The 21,362-nt window shown below is 42.0% G+C and overlaps 1 protein-coding gene across 4 annotated transcripts in view; it reads left to right on the top strand.

The window, feature by feature from the left end:
• Positions 1-21,149, top strand: part of LOC124998494 (speckle type BTB/POZ protein) — a 73,332-nt gene extending 52,183 nt beyond the window's left edge. For all 4 annotated transcript variants that reach the window (XM_047572943.1, XM_047572942.1, XM_047572945.1 and 1 more), the window contains 5 exons: positions 9,121-9,298; positions 13,678-13,733; positions 16,315-16,437; positions 17,795-17,937; positions 20,110-21,149. In XM_047572943.1, the coding sequence (XP_047428899.1) occupies positions 9,121-9,298; positions 13,678-13,733; positions 16,315-16,437; positions 17,795-17,937; positions 20,110-20,254 (645 nt within the window). In that variant the 3' untranslated portion in view covers positions 20,255-21,149. The remainder of the gene's footprint in view (positions 1-9,120; positions 9,299-13,677; positions 13,734-16,314; positions 16,438-17,794; positions 17,938-20,109) is intronic.
• Positions 21,150-21,362: the final 213 nt, after the last annotated feature.

Here is a 21,362-nt window from a genome sequence, read left to right as displayed (position 1 = left end):
TGCCTTCAGTTCATTTGATGATATGCGGTGTAAGTATGAAGAGACTGGCATTGATTTTACTATCTTTTCATTCAAGCTGTAAACACGTGTGTAATTGAGAACTACTGCGCATTCGGCTGCTGATTCAAACAAGAGTTAAGTGCCATCAGAAAAAAATCCCATTCTTCAGAAAATCTTTATCTGCACCGATGTGACATATTCCAGGCAGAAAATGGATATGGGTGGAGTTTAATTACAAGTGGAAAACTTATTTGGTCCTTAGATTTGACTGGAGGACTGTGGGGGATAGCTTAATCAACACTGAGCAATAGAGACCTGCAGGTAGATATGATAAGCTGAGGAAGACTGACGGCCTGTGCCCATACCTCCCTCACCTGCAGTGTTTGATCAAGAGGAGGAGGGAAAAATGATTATTCCACATTCTTCAAACACACTTCTTATATGATAGCATGCACTCTGCTTTCTGCTGTTGTGTTATGGTGAAGGTAGGGTTAGGGTTAGGGATAAACAAATGTTTGACAGTAATATAAAACTAAAAGATAAAGTAATTATTTAAAATGTGATGTAGCTGCACAAGTCAACGGAGAGAAATGGGACAAAGGTTGGAAAATGCGTGGTTCATTTTCTACATCTTTAAGTTTTAGTTATATAAACTCTTCCAAACTAATTCAGATTAAGCTAAGGTAAGTTAAATCGCTCCTTGTTTCGCACTATACAAGAGATTTGTATTTGTTTGCTTTAGCGATAGTAGCGATAAGTCAGTAAGGAATGATGGTAACGAGGCCCTGCGTCCATTCTCTCTTTCTCCACCGTACCTTCAACAGCATGGTCATAAAGTGTGTGTATCTCAGTGTGGTACAGAGATCGCACCACATCAGACCTCAAATCACTCCTAACCAATGACTGTTCACTGTTCTGCCATCTGGCAGGCAACACAGGAGCCACTGCTCCCGCACCGGCAGGCTCACGTAGCTTCTTCCCTGAGGCAGTGACCCTGTTGAACTCCACATCGCACGTGTCCACTCTGTATATTACATATAATCAACATCAATCATGCATATTTCTTCTGTTTATTACGCATAATCTTTTTAGACGTCACTCCCACTGTTATCAATGCACATACCTGTCACGTTCACATCCTTTTAAGCATCTTGTCAGCTCTGCACATTCTGTACACACCTCTTTAACCGTGTAGATGCTGTAGGACAGAGCACCACTTAAGCGCCAGTGTTTTGTTTGGTTTGTTTTTCTCCTGCACATAGACGTGTGTTTGATGTGCTTATTGTAATATTTGGCAACTTGGCCGCTATTAGCTTTCATGAAGTCCTTGCTTCAAGCCTCCTTCACTGTGTGGCTCCTAGGGTGATGTGGCAGTGGGAGAATAAATGAGTGGGGTGCTGACGTTCAGCTGTTTCCCCCCTCTTCCTCATGGCGTTAGCGCGGTTCGCCTCTCCCGTCGGTGGGTAAGCACTTTGCCGGGTGACAGCACCCATCCTTCACCGGGCCCTGCCATATGCTGTGCTGCTGTCAGAGGAGATAGCTGCAGATGCTCCAGCTGCTCTTTCCCTGCACACTGAACAACACACATACACACACACACACAGGAGCAGCTCTTGGAGCAGGATAAAGAGGCAGAGGTGGGAAGAGGCACGGAGAGGAAGGGTGAGAGGATGCACATACATAGTTATTTGGGTTTGGCAGTTAGGCAAAACAATCTTTCATTTGTGGGAAATGAGGTGAAACGTATTTCTGTCGTTCTGTTTTGCTTAAACAGAAGAGGATGCTGAAGTGAAAAACAGATGAGGTGGGTCAGTAAGTTTAGAGTTGTAGTCAGAGAGATAAAAAGAAATAAAAATGTCGATTAAAGGACAGGAAGGCACAGGAAGAGAATCTAAAAGCTTGATTCTCTCTTGCAGGTTTTTACTCTGATTTCATGCCTCAGCGAATCTTTTAATTGATTGCTCTTTGCAACACTTGTGCACCATCACTATATCAGCATTCTTTTATATTTTATCAAAGACACTTTGCTTCATTGTAAAGAAAACAGAATTGGAACAAACAGGCAACTTTTAGTATTAGATTAGGCGTCAGAGTCTCTCACTTTAGTGTTTCTGTAATCTTCCAGCACAGAAAACAAAAGCACTTAAAAAGGAAACTTAATGGCTGGGGCTCACAGACGGCATGCAGAGGCTCATGTGCGCTGCCAGTGGTGGCACTAAGCGTGTGTTTGTGTACGTGTAAGAACAAACTTGGCCGGGCTCAACACACTTGGCTGTGAAGCAGGGCCTGGGCCACAATACTCGTTCAGCAGCTTGACTTCAAATCATGCATGAAATGCTCTGACTGGCTGAGTCACCCAAATACCTCTGTGTCAATGGGAGGCTGGTATCCCTGTCTTCGAGTCCCTGATTCACAGCCACAATGACCACCGTCACACATGACCGCGCACGTAGAGTGGTTAGAATTTGTTTTTGCGACTCAAGTCTTAAATTGTTAATGTTAATGAGGAGTCTCCGTCTTCTTTTTATCATTTCACAAACATTTTTGACTTCTCATCTTTGCACATTTTTGATGAACAACTGCCATTAGCCCTAACCTTGATTCCCTTCCTTTGACTCAATAAAATCCACTGTCTGCTTTAGTGTTTTTTTAAGACATTGTCCATTAGGAGCAACCTCATACAGCTTTGACATGGCTAGTGGATCCTCTGTGCTTTAATCCCCACCATTCTGCGTGTTTGTTCTGTCAGTTGTGCGTGTTAACGATCATTCACATTTATTTTATTTCTTTGTTAAGTGGCACACTGTTGTTTGTCTGCTCCAACTTGCCGCCTAGTGTTTACTCGTGTTGTTTTTTTTTTATTTATCTACTTTTTTGATTTTCCGCAAACAAACCAGGATTACAGAACTAATTACTTGTTGTTCGCTAAAGTAAAGACAGACCAGACACGATGTTGACAGAAAATGTAAGGGCTTTCATTGACTCCTTCTGAGTTGAATAAGGAGGTTAAAAAAACAATCACTTTCAGCTTGGTTGAAGTGAGTAGCCTTTAATTACAGAAGGTGAAGGTCTTCCTTCTTGCCATCCTGTGTAGTTGAAGAGTTTATTTTTGACTTTTATTAAATAGCTCTGGGATTGGGGGCTGTGATGGTTTAATGGTGTCAGGAGCAAATCAGATTGTACTATTATTCTCTGTTTTAATCAGTCCAGTCACCTGTTGAAGCTGCCAGAGGGCTGATAATCTCCTAACTCACAGATTCTGTCATTGTTCACAACGCTTTTGATTTTCGTGAGCAATAAGACCTAAAATAGGATAGAGGGAGTGGATAAGAAAGGGAGAAGGGAGTAAGAGAGCTGCAGAGGGGCTCTGTGACATCAAGCCTGTTTACTCTGACTGGCTGGAGAGTGGAGGGCGAGTCATGCATTATAAAAAGCTGGTGATGAGTTTTGTGCTCGGGGGTTCAGGCGACGAGTTTGAAGATCACAGACCTATTAAGCTGTTGCAGGTGAGGTGGGTTTCTGAATTTTGTATTTATGTGGTTTTAATGAAAGCACTGGAATTAGTGGACACTTCATTATTTGTCTGATTTCTCACACACCGTTATATCGCACGAGTACATTATCTCATAAACTATACAATAAACAAACACTAGTTCCCACAGATATTTGCTCAGATTAAATAGCAATCAAATTTCCATTAGATATGTGAATAACAGATAATAGAGTCCATGATGAAGCCATAATACATTACTGCTGTTTGTTTAATTAACATGTAATATAACTTTAATGATATTTTTGAACATTTGTTTCATTCCACGCATTCAGCAGCAACACAACTAGCAGGAAATCCACAGACAGATACGGTGTTTGGTTTGAAACACAGTTAGGCTATAATACACTTCATTCTGTATTTATATTCTGGTGGAAAACATTTGTACAGTGCTAGCGGTTGGATTTTAATTTGTTAATGTTTCAGTAGATACCTCCGCAGAGCTCAATTGTAAGCTTTTCAGTTGCCTCCAGGCAGCCAGATTTGGATCACCGTCAGCCATTTAGTGCGGTGCAGTTGCCCCTGTTAGGAAGCTCTTTTCATATCTATCCAATGCTTGCAGTGTGGGATCTTTGTCAAGGCTGCTGTTGCATTGATTTACGCTGTCAGATATAAAACAGAAAGTGAAGTTCGGGATGAAATTGTCTGTCAACAGCAAAGTATAACCCACAAAACGGTAGACTTGATACTGAAAGACGCAGTTATTTCATCGAACAATGGCTGGAAAATGGATCTGATGAATGGATTGAAGCAGAGTGGTGACAATGGGCTGCAGCAGGGGCACATGCAGCTTAAAATGTGAATGCGCTGAATCAAGCTGTGTTTTCAATTACAGTTAACAAGGAACTGTTGTCAGCCTTCAGCCTCTGCAAATAGTGCGTAATTTGAAATACATTCAGAAAACACTAGTATTTACTTAGTGTAATTACTAAAGCTCTATCACAAAATTCCTGCCCACGTTTGTGTGTCACACAGAGGCACGGTATCAGAAGAAGTGAAAGTGAAAAACGGGGCGTAATTACACCGGTGTTATCACTCCAAATAAATACAATTATTATGGGGACGGCTCTTTGCCAACCTGGCAGCCTTTTTCTTAAACTTACCGTCAGACTCTGTCTCTGCTCAGAGTTGGGCAGTGTTTATTTTATTTTCCTCCATTCTGTTAGATTGCTTATTATGTTTATTGACAGTTCATTAACTTTATGAGCCATTCTCAAAAAGTTAATGAATTTAAGCAGCGTTCTGTTGAATAATTGGGCCTCTGTTGCAAAAAACACCGGCGCTTATTTCCATACTATACATAAATAATTTATATAACAAACACTTTTCGCAAAGGCTTGCTCTGTGATAGCATGACAGCCCTCATCATCTCTGAACTACAACTTATATAGTTACAAGGCTTTAAAATAGCAAAATATTAGCACAGTGTGCCTCATTTGAAATGTAGGCATGAAAATGTGTGGTAAGAGGGTTGGAACAATCTGGCATGAAGGATGTATTTTGACAGTCTGACACAGCACTAGCGGAGATATACAGTCACGCTATCTAGTTAGCCTCGAAGTCAGTAGCAATCTGTCTCAGTTTAGAAGTAAACCCAACAAAAACCAGGTCAATAATACCCACCTCCCCTTCTCCAATAGTGCTTGGATTTTTTTTTTTTTTAAAACCATAATCAAGTGCACCAAGTTGTGTAGTGGAATATGAGAGCGTGTGGTTTGATGAGGTGAGTATGTGAGTGAAGGTCTCTCCTTGTGTCTGTTCGTGTCCATGAACCCCGCCAGTGTTTTCATGTTTGCAAAGTGAACAAAGTGAAACGAGTCTTTGGAGGTAACACAACAGGTGTTACGAAACTTAATGAATTTCATGTGATTTGATTTTTTTATTTCTTTTTCAGACTATTTCACGCATGGAAAAACACTGTAAATCCATAAACAAACGCATAAACAAGCAGAAAAAGATTGATGCATTATGAATAAATCATCTAGCTACTGAAACTCTATATTAACTCTGCGTTGCCTGGAGGGTTGAGAGGGAGCTTACGACAGATTCATCTTGATGTCTGAGGAACTAACTGGGAGGCAAGTGCTTTAGTAAGTACTTATCTTGGGAACTTAATTACCAAAACAAATGATGATTGTGGTGATACGGCGGCGATGATTCTTCATTACTGTTATTCTTTACCTAGGGTTGTCTACAGAATGTGTTTCTGTCGTTGTTATCATCATCATTATCATCGTCAAAACCACCGGGTAATAAATTAAAGTCACTTGGTTGGTTGGTTAGTTCTCCGCACTCATATCCCCATCTCTGCTGGCAGGATTGTCATGAAACGTATCAAGAGTTTTTATAACTGCCAAAGGACAATTGTTAATGACTTTGGTGATCCTCAAAACGTTAGCCTAGCATCACCATCTGGTCAAATACCTTGACATAATAGTACATGATATCCAAACAAATAATGGTTGACATTTCATGCAACCTCATGGTGTAACAACAATAATACATGCTTGACATTACTATCTAAAAGTTTATGATCATGGTTTGACATGGTTACAAATTAATGTCAGAGGAAATCTGTTTTATGCTCTGACAATGCTGAAAGTCTGTTTTTGGCTTCTGTTGAAACATGTCAGTATTACGCGGTGCAAACTATGGAAGAGGACCCTCTTGGATATAAAGTAACACAATGATTCTTAGAGGTGAAACGGCTTTTAGAAAGTCAAACAAGCTCCCTTGCCTTTGTTTCTGCGTACTATTCTAAATGTTGTTGTTTTTCTTGAGAAGTTTCGAGAGGGAAGATGCAAGGAGGAAGACGAGGAGGTTGACAGTGACTGAAGATGACAGCTAATGGCGTGAAGACTGTCAGGGCAGCGAGTGTGTCTAAATAACCAGGTGCTGCGATTTAGTTTCTGCCTGGTTAAACAGTGGAATAATTGGTCAAGTTAGCCAGTAATTAGACCGGCTCTGCCACGGTGCGTCTGAGAGCCCAGCGACGGCTCCGCCATACTAATTGGGCTATTTATACCGAAACACATTGACCAGGCACACTGGCTTGCCTCCCAATTCAGCACTTGTTTATTTTTTTTCTGTGGGTGCTGAGGACACAGCACCAGACTTGCCTCTCTCTCTCTTCCCCCTCCTCTCCAAAGCCATTTTTCATTCTAACTTGAGCCCGCTGAACTTCTGTCCCCTGCCCTTTGTGTCTTTGTCCGTCCGTCTGTCTCCTCTGTTTTCCTCTCTGTTGTTTTCTTTTTTTTCCCACATCCTCCCATTACACAGCAGCAGCTCCCTGTCTTCCAGGCTCTCTGTATTGCTAATCAGTGTTTTATGAATGCCAGCGCCTGTGTGCGTGCTGCCGTCTCCTCGTGTGAATGCGGATGTGTTTGTGAGCATTCCTCTGTGAATGCGTGGAGATGGATGGATGTCAGTCAGTCAGACCTGCATCCGCCGAGAGTGTGATTAATAGAGCCAGCTGTGGAAAGCAGGCTGTCTCACACACACAGGGATACTTTGAATGCGCCTTTCTTCTTCTGGAAAAAAAAAATAAAAATCACTGTCCCTGTCATTTCTGTGCCAGAAATGAGCTGCTACTATGAGAGGCCATCTCCAGATGTAGAGCCCACCAACAGCTCCCTCACACTCCCAGTCCCTTTGTGTGTGTGTCTGTGTGTGATGGCGTCTTGCCATTCTCTGCCTGTCTGTCGCTGGGTATCTCTGCATCTGCATTCTCTCTGTCTTTTATTATCCCTATATCTTCTCACCTCTCTCCTCCTTTCCTTACTTTCTCCTTCTGTTTTATTATCTTTCCTTGTGTCTATGTCTTTCTGTCCCCTTCAGGCTAACCCTCAAACCTCCATCAGGAGCAAACAAGGCTCCTTGACATTCAATTTCCTGCTTGCCACGCACTTCTCTATTGTATGTGCTTCTCCTCCTTTTCTAGCACTCTTTTTGTGCGAATTGAATAGGTGGATGGATGTGGCATTGGACGAATAGGTGGGCAGATTGTTGAATGGGATGGATGAGGAGAGAACACGGCAGTTAAGTTTTTTTTTTTTTTTTTACTTTGGGTTTTGGGGTGTCAGCCTCCCTCGACGAAGCTTTAACAGCAAGGTCACTTTGTTGGGGAATTGTGGGGATTTTGCGCCTTTTCCCTCACAACAATTTACTGAAAGCCTCGAGGAAGGTGTCAACAATGAAAACGGAGGAACAATAATTATTGTTTTATTGGTGTCAGGTCTCTTGCTGGTCATAATTGGTCCACAGTGCAATAAACAACCAGGCAAATAGTTTGATAGCGTAATAAAATCTTATGTAATGGTGTGCAGCATGATGGAAAAACATTTATTGAAGATATTACGAGGTCTGAAGGCTACCCTACAACATATTTCATCTCATTTTACAACAAAAGGTTAAATTCTTTATTGTTTTTGCAATATGTCTTCATCAGAATTTTCTTTATTTTAATTACGCTTAGGTAGAAGCAACACATGTACAATAAATAAACATACTTAAAGGAGACTTACTGGAGGATTTAAGTGAGTGTGCTAATAAACCCAACCGATCTAAAACTCAGCTGGGCAACAGCTGGATATTTTGAACACAACTTTGTGACATTGTTGCCACGGCTGAAATCATTATGTTCAAATATGCACATCTTCAAAATATGGTTAAAAATCTGAAAGCTGTTGAATCCTTTTATCAGCGTGAATGAGTGAGTGAGTTTTTTTCAGCTGGTAGATTTTCACGGTTATCCAAGAACAGGTCATCATAACGCATTGTAAATGGATAAATGAACAGGACCTTCGCTTCAGGGGCCTTGATAGCTCAGTAGTATAACCTTTGGTAATTCCAAACTCAACTGATTGTAGCCATCAAGGACCACTTTATATTCTCCCCTCACTGCAACTACTTTTTTCTTTTCCTTTGGAAATTGTTCTATAATGAACCAGCTCCAGTATGTCTTGACCTTTAACAGTATGATCTAAACAAGGCTGCAGTAACTATACTACAGGCAGGTGAAAAACTGTAAGTTGCTCAATACATTCTGTCTGAAATTACTAAGTAATTAGTATGTGTGAATATGTGGGTGTGCGATAGTGCTCATAAGCCTGTGTGTGTGTTTGCAATGAGTCCCGTTGAGAGATAAATGAGTCTGGTTGACATTGTCTGGAACAGGTGGTGGAGTCAGCAGGGAAGACATACAGACAACTCACACACACACGCGCGCATGCACACACACATGCACATGCGCACGCATGCACACACACACACTCTGGCACTCTCAATTAGACTTCAATGCTGGTTTGTTTGAGTGTAGCCGGTCTTATTGGATAAAGAATGAACAATAGGTTGTCTTTGAATTGGCCCCCATATTGAGTGGCTGATGTATTGATTACAGAGCCAGAGAACCCACATTAATCATTCACAGCATGTTTGATTGACTGATTTATTTATTTATTTTTAGGAACATCGCATGCTACTTATATGTGAACCAGTCAGTGTGTTACAACAAACAGGCATTGAACTATAGTATGCAGCTAACCGGCGTATATGTGTGTGTGTGTTTTCAGGTGAGTGTAGTGCAGGAGTCTGTGAACATCTCAGGCCAGAACACTACAAACATGGTGAAGGTTCCTGACTGCAGGTTGGCTGAGGAGCTGGGAGATCTGTGGGAGAACTCCAGATTCACAGACTGCTCACTGTGTGTCGCTGGCCAGAAGTTCCAGGCGCACAAAGCCATACTAGCAGGTGAGACTGTCCTGTATCAGTTCTGCAAAATGTAATCGATATAATCCCATGACAGAGTTTAGAATAACAGATATTAGAATAGAATAGAATTATTAATTATTATAGAGGGTATGCATTGACATCACTGCCGCCTGGATACTAGTATGGATATTGATAAGTGGATTAGCCTCAGTTTCAGTTAGTTTGAGTTAGTTTTAGTTCATTTTGGTTATGATAAATGTAGCTCAATAAAAGATGCTAATGCTAAGTTAGTATACAATACTGTAGTCTGACCGTTAAAAGGTTGAAGAGTGATCACAAATATTCTTTTTATTGTTTTATTGTTGGAACTGAAATAGTTACTGTCGGCCGTAACAACGACAAAACAACAACACCCACAAACTTAACTGACAGCCCTCCAGAAAGTAACTTAAGAAGTACCTGAAGGTATGACTTCACCAAAAAATACAGCATAAATTAATATAACCTGACACTAAATATGAACCACAACACCAAGTTTCTGGGCCTATATTCTAGTTATTTCTTCTAATGCAGCGATCCGTTTACTTCTCTTTTCTTTGGCAGTCGGAGACATCTGTAAAAATGTATCTCTGACTGCTTTTCAAATTTGTTGGTACAGTCAGTCGCACAACAACTCTTCGCATTTTTTAAATTAATTTTACAATTTAGATGGTATTAAAGCCTATGATTCAAATTAATGCCGCTAATCTCCATGTTCAACTGTCACTTTTTGCCACTCACTGGCCGTAACCATGGAGACTCCCGCTTGCATATGATCTGAGACATGGTAGCTAGTAGCTGGTGTAAGATTACTAGTAACATTTGGTGAAATGGGCAGTCATGCACTGCCAATGAGTCTGTCAATGCTGCAAGGCCGTCTAAATGTTCTGTCCCACGACCATAAGACAGTGTGTGGAGAAAACAGGAGACACAGCCAGACAGGTAAAATGGAAAGTGAAGCTAAAAAAGATACATGCATTTTGACCCTCAGCTGCTAAAATAAAGTGTGTAACACTAAGTTCAACTAGGGTTAAATTATAGTCTTAAAGATGTGCATTCCAAGTATTTTCCACATACTATGGTCTGTGGCACACAATAATCGTGCTAATAACTTTAGTTCTAATACACACTGTGGAGTTGTGGAAATTATTCATGGAGGAGTTTGTCATTATTCCAGTTTTCACTGGAGAGTTTTAGTTTCAGTCTAAATGCTGTTTCAGAGGCTTTTCCTTTGTGGCTCATAGAAATTCCAGGGGAAACACTTCATCAAATTCTTAATTTTAATGAATAATTTTGCTTGCCACAGGGATGGTTAAATTTGAATACACTGAATATCCATACAAGTTGAGTGCTATCAACACATTGAGCACCTGTGTGTCTTCACTGCCATTCAGAAATCCATATTGACTGAAAATGTAGTTACTTACCCACTTACGCAAACAACCACAAACTTGCCTCTGATATTGGCACGTTGATGACAGCCAGCACCAGACAGTGAAAAGTTTGAGGGAACTGGTGAACTGTGTGTCTCTGTGGAGACGAGGGGGGGCTGTTCATTATTGGATTTGTTGAAATGTGTGTGTGAGGAGCCATTTTAATTATGTGCTGCTGTGGTTTGGGGTCTTCTCCTCTCTCTCCCTCTCTCTCCGCTCTACTCGGTCAAGATGACGTCCCTCTTCCTCGTTACTCCCCTCCTGGTCGTTCCCGTGACAACTCTCCCGGCCGTTAATCGCTGTGGAGACGGACAGAGAGGGATCAAACGGAGGAGGGAGTGCAACTCAAATTGGCTCCTCGTTGGCCATCTGATCTTTATACCACTCAGTCTCTCTTCCCGTCTCTTACTTTGTCATCATTTCCTCCTCTGTATCTCTCTTACCTTTTCTTAGTTTCCCTCCGTTTTCTCCCACTTTCACGTCGTCTCGTGTTTTTATGTTTTCCCCGTCTTTGTTTTCCTCCTTTGACTGTTCCCCTCTCTCGCCTCTCTCATCTCGCTGTCCCTCTCTTGACTTTTCTCTGTGTACCCTCTGTTATTTGTCTTCCTGTCAGTCTTCACCTCTTCATGTCTTTCTGTTCTCGCAAACCCTGCTGGGTTCCATTTTCTCTCCATGTATGTGTAAAATTCTTTTCCTCCCCCTTTCTCTCTGTTCTCCATTTTTATTATTATTTATTTATTTTTGTTTTTCGTGACTGTGACCCTCTCCATCACTCTTTCCCCTCTCTGTCTCTCTCACCCACCCTGTCCCTTTGTTGCTGCAGTATGAGCTCACCAGTATTCAGCTGCACCAAACAGACTTAGTGTGGGTTTGTCCCCAGAGCCCTACCTGGCCGCTCAGCGCTAAGTTAGGTGTCAGTGCTAACATTTAGGATACACTGTCTCTCTGAGCTGGCGGGCTTCAGGATCAAGTCATTAAAGAGTATCAACTAAACGCTTCCTCTGACTGCACCCGAGCTTCAAAGGGATTTGCACCGACATCCTCCCTGCGTGCTCCGCTTCGTCGTTTGGCGTACGGTTTAAGTCTAGGTAACTGCCGTCAGTCAAGTGTGCACATTAAATCTTGCTTTTGTACTTGAAGATATCATGTTACCCGGATAAACCCTCACAAACAAACAGAACTCTTTCTCTTTCATCTGTCAGGTGGATTTCAGCTTAATGAAAACACCATTGGTGAGGTTGTCTTTTACAAATCAGCTGTCTAAAAACTTCCCTTGCCTCCCATGTAAACAAAACAAATTGCCTTTTGAGAGAAAGCTGAAGTATATGGCGTTTTTTTGTTTGTTTTTTTAATGTCGATTTCACTAATATTGTAAACAAGCATGACAGAAAACTCAAATATATTCAAGTGTGAGTATAAGACTGTCACCTTGATACTGACAGGAAAACCTTTTCTGTCCACACCATGTCTACCATACTGCCGTGCAGTGCTTATATATTTTTTTTATTTTTCAGTTACTACCACATCGACATGCTGACCTTATAACCTCTATGTCCCATTGTAAATTTTCACTTAAAGGACGCTGCCCACATTTGACTATTATTATCAGTGTTATACTCTTTGGCAGTGTTGATGAATGACACTAAGTTTCCAAATGAGTAATTAAATGGTTAGCCAGCTCTGCGTTAATAAGTCCTTATTAAGTACTGAAATTAATTAGCATACCACTGACTTTGACACATACTTAATAATGTGTTTAAACATTTATTCAATTCTAATCACGGGCTAATACGGCATTCATCAGTAAATGATAATGGGAAGTGTTCCTCCCATGGGCGCATAGTCAAAGCGAAGCGTATCCACAACAGTAGATGAAATGCGATTCTTAGCAAAAGGCCGAGATGTAACCTTTGTAGAGACACATTCTCCCTCCGCTGGTAAACATCTGGCCTGTAATCGAGTTCAGTATGAGCCCCGTCTGCGAGGTTCAGCTTTGGCCCGCACCGAAACTAACCGCTGTCACGGCCGGAGTGATAAGAAAGAAAATACACGGTCCTGATGCCTTAAGCAGAACTACAAAGACAAGACGTGGTTGTTATTGTAAGCTGGCGGAATTGAATAGCAGTGATTTCGAGTAGAAGAAGTGGGACTGATTTTTGTAATTTCAAGTGCTGTGGTTGAATCAGACAGCCAGCAGAGCCTGTCTGTAATGGAGATTAAACATGACCTACCTACTAGCTGGGGTCATGTCTGGAATAATAAGAGTGAAAACTCACTGTGCTGGGCTTTCAGTACTAGGTCACAGTGTTTTGATCACTGCATTTATTTAGTGACAATAAAGCCATGTTTACTTCATACTGGCCAAGTATCTTAATAACTCTGGATATTAACATTTGTGAAAATTTGTTTTACAAATGCCATAATATAAAATCTGGGTCAAGCTTCACTACAAAAACACCATTTTCATTTCTTTAAACAAGTTTGCCACAAAATCAGCGCCTCCTTTGCATTTTGCCTCCACATTCTGTCTCATTTGCTCCTGTGAATGTAAAATAAGAATGAGCAGCCCTTTCCATGTTCAAAGAGCCTGTGTTAGGTGGTTGCAGGTGACCGTGCTATCAAAACAAGAAGACAGACCTTTATTAAAGCATAATGTCTTAAATAAGCTCCAGTCAAGTCAGTCTATCACTGAATACTGGCTAAACACACCGGAGAGGTCGTCATGAGTCTGTCAGCAGGATGGAGCTGCAGTTAACTTTTTCCACATGATGCTTCTGCTGCTGTCACGACTGTCAGTCATCTCCTCGCTCTCCTCCGGCCCGTGGCAGGCTGTTAACGGATATCAGAGACCTCACTCTGTTTCAGCATTACACAGAATAACAAAACCCTCCTTCTCTCTCTCTCCTTTTTTTCCCTTTTTTTTCTCTCTCTCTCTCTCTGTCTTAGCCCGGTCGCCGGTGTTCAGTGCCATGTTTGAGCATGAGATGGAAGAGAGCAAGAAGGTGAGTCAGCTGACCTGTTTCCTCAGTGGCAAGTCAAATGTCTAAATTCCAGTCTTTCTTTCTGTTGCATCAGGAAGTGCTCCCCTTTTTAGACATCCAAGTGTGTGCTCATGTTCCTTCATGTATTGTTGACTGCAGCTCTATTATCTGGTGTCATTAAATCAACAATGCGCGTTTTATGTAATTTTGACTCATTCTTGATTTTTTTCTGAACACGTTGCTTGTTGCTTGCAGACAAAATGGGACAAATGCTGAGAGAAATTCTGCAGTTTTTGTTGCTTTCAATGCAATCATCTCACTGTTGAATAAATGGAATTTCAGTGAGAGATCAGAATTGGCTTGCTTCCACATCTGTCTTTACATTTGTGTATTGCGGCATTTTGTTAGAGTGTGGTCTCACAAGCCCAAAAAAATGGCCCGACTTTGCAACAAACATCGTTTCATTTCCACGTAGCGGGAGAAGTAAATCTGCTTAAATTTAGATTCCAGCTTAGGTGAATACATTTAGGCAATTAATCAACAGCAGGGACGGTGCTGACCTTTGAGGAAAGGCAGAGACAGAAAGTCTAAAGTGGAGGAAGCTAGATTATTAGCAGCACCATTCACTTTAATTTGAACTCCTCTTGGAGAGTATGAGCTGCTCCACAACATTTTGGAACAGCTTACAGACAACTATGAGACAGGGATCACTTAGGAACTTTAGGAAGTATGTAACCATTCAATAATTTAAATGTACACATCTAAACTGAAGTACACCAAAAACTAGCCATGCAGTGGTTCATATTTAACAGACTGGTTGCAATAATATGCAAACCATTTAATCTGCTGTGTGTGCTTTAGTATTATATTATGTTTAGACAGAACGTGAGGAGAAAAAACTTTATTAGGCCACCTTGTTTTTTGCCCACAGTAACTTTATTTTCTCATAAATATGCTGATTTTAGGTTATTGAACTTCAGTGTCAAGTGCTGTAACATTTAAATGGTTTCACAGTAACTTAAATTAAGCTACCTGTATGTGTTCCCTTTCATCTGCCCTGCAGTAGCTGCTGATATGGATCAGTTGTATTAACTTTACATCATTACTTTCCTTCATGTGATCTGTGTATGTGTTCTCGTGTTATAAAGACGTAATTCTCTTTCTACAGTCAAAGTCTGAAACCTGACTTCCTTATCTGAACAAAAAACAAATCTCCATTATCTATATCATTACCTTATGAAGTGAATACTTGGTTTAATGTTAGATTCAAGCTTAGATTAGGGTTAGGGTTAAAACAGCCCCCAGGGATACGACTCTAAATCAATTTAATGTCCTCCGGTGGAAACAAAAACGCGTATGCGTGTGCACGACTTGTGCCTGTCCCTGTGCCACAGTCTGTAGTATTCATCTGATAGGAAGCGGCGAGATTGAACTGTGGTGATTTAGCCGTCATGTCAGCGGAATATTGATGCCCGCACAGCTCAAATGGGGAAATTATAAAGCACAGAGCTAGGAAATGCATCTTAATTGCTGTTTAAGTGGGCGTCTTCATCAGAAAGAGAGAGAGAGAGATGGTGGGCCACATCCCCATACGATTCAGAGAAAACAGATAGATGGGTTAACAATCCTCTGCAGCGCTCTATAGAGGAGAGACAAATGAGCTCATAAAAAGACACTCTAATAGAGGATTGCTCTGTGAATAGACGGGAGCCTCAGACACTGTAACTACTGGACTGTTGTCTGTTTATGAGACACTGTTAAAAGCTGCTTCGCATAATGAAGGGAAGTCCTGTTTTTTTTTGTTTTTTTGTCATACAGAGTGGAGATTTTTAATTTCCTTCAACACTTTTCCTGTCAAACCCATTACTTAACCTAAACAGTAACAGTTCTGAGCTTAATTGCTTTCTTATACAGGGTTCATGTGGTATATTTTACCTGTTGAAGCTCCGTGGGTGTTATCCGCGTTCTCGCAAAAGGGAGCTATAACAGACCACGTGCAGTTAGCTCAGAGCAGCTGCTTTCGGACACTGCCTCCATTATTTATTTTTTTTTTTCAGTGAGATTATCTTGCTGTTGAGTGGTCAGAGTTGACACAAACGCACTAAGCTGTTGGTACACCCGGTCTGACCCTGCTAAAGCGCCGCCGGTCACCGTAGTGACGATAAAGCATGGTTATAATTGGTTTATTGCTTTGTTCTTCCTCTCAGTGCGGAGGGAAAGATTCAGGTTACTGTCATGGTGCCAGAGAGCGATAAAACCCACTTTTTCTGGCTGCAGGCGCCGTTGACTGCCCAGGATTCATTTTGAAGAAACAGCCGAAAAGAATAAAATAAGTGTACTAGAGTATAGTTTCGCTTAGACATGTTCAGATTTATTTTTTTTAATCATAATTATTATTATTATTTTGGTCTTGGACCTCGTTATGTATCACCGCACGGCTGCCTGCCCTCACGTGTGAGTTTAATTCAAGTAGGTTTGGGGATATTCACGTGCCGCGCATAGTTTTGAACGATTGTCAAAGCTTTCGTCCTTTTCTTCTCCTGCCTTTTATTCCGTTAAACCCTGTGTGTATTCTCCTCTCGTGTCCTCTCCACCCGTTCAGAACCGTGTGGAGATAAATGACGTGGAGCCAGATGTCTTCAAAGAGATGATGTGCTTCATCTACACAGGCAAGGCCCCCAACCTGGACAAGATGGCTGATGACCTGCTGGCTGCAGCTGACAAGGTACAGAGAGTGTGTGTGTGTGTGTGTGTGTGTGTGCGCGTGCATTTCCACCTGTTACTATGAGCATTTACGCAAAAGCCAGTACGTGTGATGATATACCCAAAAATACACCTGACAAGCACCAAATGCTCCTCTATCCCTCAGCACACCATGTACTTGTACAATCACACCCAGTTTTATAGTGAAAAATAAAGCTCCTGTCATTCTCTTTGTTCGGGTTTTGCTGCTAATTAAAGAGCTTCACTGGCATTTCATCCAGCGAACGACTCACAGCAGGTCCATCCTGTTGTGTTTTCACTGGAGCAGCCAGTTACACATGAATAAAGGAAATGTTCTTTCAAAACAGCACAGATTCCGCCTTTCATGTATATACCGCATGACAATAACACTTAGTCACTGTAACTATAGCTGCTCTGTGCTTAGCTTGAAAATCCCAAGTGTAAGAATGTTGATCTGTCAATCATTCCACCTTTTAAGTGAAGAACATATCTGTTCTGTTTGCTCAGTTGTCATTAGCAGATTTGGAGCTTTTAGATTTTTCATCCAGTGCCACTGCAGGGTCAGATTCTCCATGCTTCCAGTAAAATATCTTTGGGGCAGTTTTGCACACAATCCTGTGCAGATACTCATGGTCCATAGACAATATAAGCCAGCGACTTTGATAATTCCCTGACCTTTTTGTTGCTTGCATGGGTTTCTCTGAACTTTGGTTCAGACTCGTCTCCCACAGGATGAATTAGATTAAATTCCAGACTTTTCATCTGCTGTGGCACTGTCACTTGCTTTTCTATATCAGCCTCAGATGGAATTTGTGTTTTTGACATGCTAACCTGCTCAACTCAGATAGGGAATTTGCTCAGTATCACGCCGGCTACATACAGTATCAGCATTGTTACTGAGAAAATTTTAGCTTTTAACTCTCCAAGTGCGGTCTCAAAGCTGGTGTGACATTAGCCTTCATTGCTTCCCTCCCTTTTTTGCATGAAAAGTGAAAGTTCATTTAAATCGACATGCCTAGATCATTATTAGCATATACTCTGAAGTGCATGTGAACACAGGAGAAGGTTATTATTGTACCTAGCAATTTTGTAATCCGAATCAATGAAAATAATTTCTCTCGCAGCGTAATCCCTATCTCATCACTACTCCCTTCTCTGTCTGCATAACTGCCACTTTTCCTCACCTTCGCCGTATTTTCCTCTTATTCAATTTAAGCCTCGTTGCCGCTGCGGTGGAGTAATTCTGTGTTTCTGTATCATTACACAGTGCGGCAACAGTTGTTGGTGGCAGCGCTGTTTAAGTAATTTAGTTTACCTGCTGTTTCCGCTCTCTCTCTCTCTCTCTCTGTCATTGGCAGTACGCTCTGGAGAGGCTGAAGGTGATGTGCGAGGACGCTCTGTGCACGGGTCTGTCGGTGGAGAACGCCGCGGAGATCCTGATCCTCGCCGACCTGCACAGCGCCGACCAACTCAAAACGCAGGCCGTGGACTTCATCAACTAGTGAGTCGCAGGCCGAGACGCCGAGATTATCCATCTTCCTCCACGCTTATGCGCACTTTTTTTTTTTTTCCCACTCACACTCTCAGCTTTAAGTCAACGAAAAGCTATTAATTTTCACTGGGTGCAATTTTTGTCTCCCAGGGAAATGCACTTCAATCCCCACATTACACTATTTTGCAGCCGTATCATATTGGTCCATTGAGCAATAAACCTCAGCTGCTGATGCTAATCATGTTGCAGGCTGCCTGTTTAGGTAAGATGGGCCCTATTAGCATCAATGACTGCTATTTATGTCCGCGGAGAGGTGATTGATCCAGCTGAAACAAAAGGTTTTTCTCTCAGTCACTACCTAAATTGCTCATTACCTTCCCTGTGTTTTCTGAGTCCTCTGTCTCACAGCCAGACACATTTTCCATCCCTTTGTTCATTCCTCTGTCTTCTCTGTACTCCCTCTCCTGGCCTTGTTCCTGCCTTGGCTCCATTTCCCTCCCTCCTACATGCGTTCTCTTCTCTCCCCCTTCTACATGTTCTGTGCTTAAGAGCTCTTGTGCGCCTAAAGGTGTTCAGTAATGCAGAGTTCTGCCCCTAATCCCAGTCATTAATTGTGGTTATGGGCATTATGACAGTTTAATTTGCAACAGCGTTGTTGTGGTTGTGGGAAAATTGGCCACAGGGGACTCCTGGCCAGCAAAGCGTTATCAACCCTCCTGCGGACACAATCGACAGCAACAAGAGCAGCAAAACAAAAATCAATTTGGAGGACGAATATCGAAAACAGGCGACACGGAGGAACCAATAATCCTACCACCAGTAACACCGCAACCTCTTTCCAGACCAGTCTTTACAAGCAGCTTACAGTCTTTTAGGTGAGACAATGGGAGTCCTTTTTATATATCTGTCTCATTTATTCCTCCTCAACGGGGATGTGGCAGAGCAAAGCCGCCCAGACGCCCTTTTATCTGCGTTGTTTATAGAAAAGAGCTTTGCCACTTTTTAAATTTAGCCTGAGTAAATTTATTTAAAACAAATGGAAGTAGGAAGTGTAAAAGCAATGTGAGTAATGTGAAAATATTTAAGACCAAGTGATTATTTGGCAGTAGTGTTTCTGTTCATAGAAGTGGTGTTTTGCGTTTGGAAGGTCATAGTTCAACTTACCTTAACATCGCTGCTCTGCGTCCTCTCACAGCCTCCTCCTGTCCCTCCCTGTGGTCTCTGATTGCTCTCCATCACCTCCCTGTTTATTTATTTGCCACTGCTGCTGTCTTATTCTCCTCTCCATCGGCCCATACCCCCTCCTCCCTCTCCTGCTGTGGCTTCTGTCCTTGTGCCCTTTCGCTGGCCTGTTGCCTCAACCTCAGCATACTGGCCATTACTGTGAGCAGAGGTTGACTTCCTCCAGGGAATAGGGTCAGAGGTTGGCTGGGGGTCTGGAGCTGCTGTGTGAGCGGCATATGACCACACACGCACACGCGGACACGCTCGTAAACACACTGCGGTGCCAGGAGCAGAGGAGGACATAAACACGTGTGAAGATGCACGCACGCTGTTTATTTACACACAATAAAACATGAAAAATGTCATTAAAGGCCACACAGCGGTGTGCGTGATAGTGCAGCCCTGCACCCTGAGGGTGTCACGAGGGTGAGGACTGCCGCAGGGTCTGCTGGTGTAAGCTCACGTATGGGAGAGATGATGACATCATGTAATCATAGCACCCATCGGAAAGTGGAAAGAGCAAATCTGTGTTGAAATCTTTATTTGCAATTCATTTCGCTAAAAGAGTTTATTTGTGTAACATTTATTGCATCTGGGGAATTAACATATAATTAAGCTGAATAAGTTGCTGAAATAATAGTACTATGACTCAGACATTTTCATCACATGCCCAACTTTTTATGATATTCTAATGTTTTCTTTTGTTTATGTGATGTTATGTATCTTTAAATTAACGTTTGGGGTTAAATATTTAAAAAATGTAAAGTAAATAACAGCTCTGCCATCTGGTATGACAAATCTTTAAAGTCTCAGAGTTGCACTTCACTACAGATGGAGTCTTATATTGCTAAACTCTCTCTGTGTACTGTGTTTGCTTGTCCACTAGTTTTCCTCTCTAAATATTATTTTTCTTGTCTTCTGTTTTGTGCCCCTTCCATTTCCACTCCTTTCTCTCAGCCATGCAGCTGATGTGATGGAGACGTCAGGTTGGAAGTCCATGGTGAACTCTCACCCACACCTGGTGGCTGAGGCCTACCACTCCCTGGCCTCAGCGCAGTGCCCCTTCCTGGGTCCCCCGAGAAAACGGCTCAAACAGTCCTAGTGATCTGGAGGGACTCTCCTGTCCAAACCCCGCTGTGTCCGTCTGTATCAGCAACCTCACTGCTCCTCCCTTACAGTCCTCCTTTTGCTCCCGTAGCATCCAGAGATGCCCGACACTGACACTCAGGGCTTGGGTAGACATAGTGAGGGGAGCTACCCAGCTGGGCAAAACAATGGATGACAGGACTCATGCCATAGAGGAGGTACCAGACATTTCTGTAGGTTTGGATTCTCTTACCTTTATGAGATCTGAACCTGAGTATTTATGGATCGCGAGCCCAAAGCCTTGCACATTCAGTGTCCTCTGATCATGATTTTGAAAGGCTGGGACTTTATTCTGCAGGTCACTCACGTAAAGGACTGATCTTCTGGCTTCAAAGTGAAAAGTCAATGCTAAGTCACTGAAAATGTCATTTTCAGGCATATTGTCTTGTACAGTGTTAAAGCCCAAACTGTGCTTATTACAGGACAAGAGACGAGGATCAGCCAACCGGGAAGAAAACCATTGTTGATGATTTAAATAGTATTGGCATCGTTTTCTAGGGCACAAACGTTTCTGTGGTATGGAAGGTTTGAATCTGACCAGTTTTTATGTACAGGCCAGGAGGAACCTGTATGAATTGGGGCCAGTTGTAGCCCTAAACTATTTGTCTTTGGTTCATTTCAGAGTTGGGATGAATTTCTGCCAGATCCGTATGACGTGCAGTGTGATGAACGGTAACAATATTTGTGTAATCAAATGATTGATCAACAGCGTTAGCACAAAATAGAAAAATCATGAAACAGCAGTGTCTGCCTTCCTTCAGAAAATAAAACTTTACACCTTCACCTTTAGCGTATTCTCTGACTGATGTCTTGCCCTCTAAATCTGTAAAATACATCTGGTTTGAATTTTCTCAGGCATGTGTCTTTTTTGTCCTTGATATTTTCATACAGGTGTGAACGATCCCAGGAGACATTGACATTGCGTTTCAGAGATCCGATCTCTGACTGCATTTGGACACATTTGGAGCTGGTTTGGGTCTTGTGTGTCCGCATTCTTTTGGTAGCGTCCTGGGTCGTACTAAAGACCGCTTATACTCAACAGAGGCGCTCCTGCTTCAAAAAAG

This window comes from Mugil cephalus, chromosome 20, assembly GCF_022458985.1.
Source record: "Mugil cephalus isolate CIBA_MC_2020 chromosome 20, CIBA_Mcephalus_1.1, whole genome shotgun sequence".
NCBI lineage: Eukaryota > Metazoa > Chordata > Actinopteri > Mugiliformes > Mugilidae > Mugil > Mugil cephalus.
This window is presented reverse-complemented; position numbering and strand designations above follow the sequence as displayed.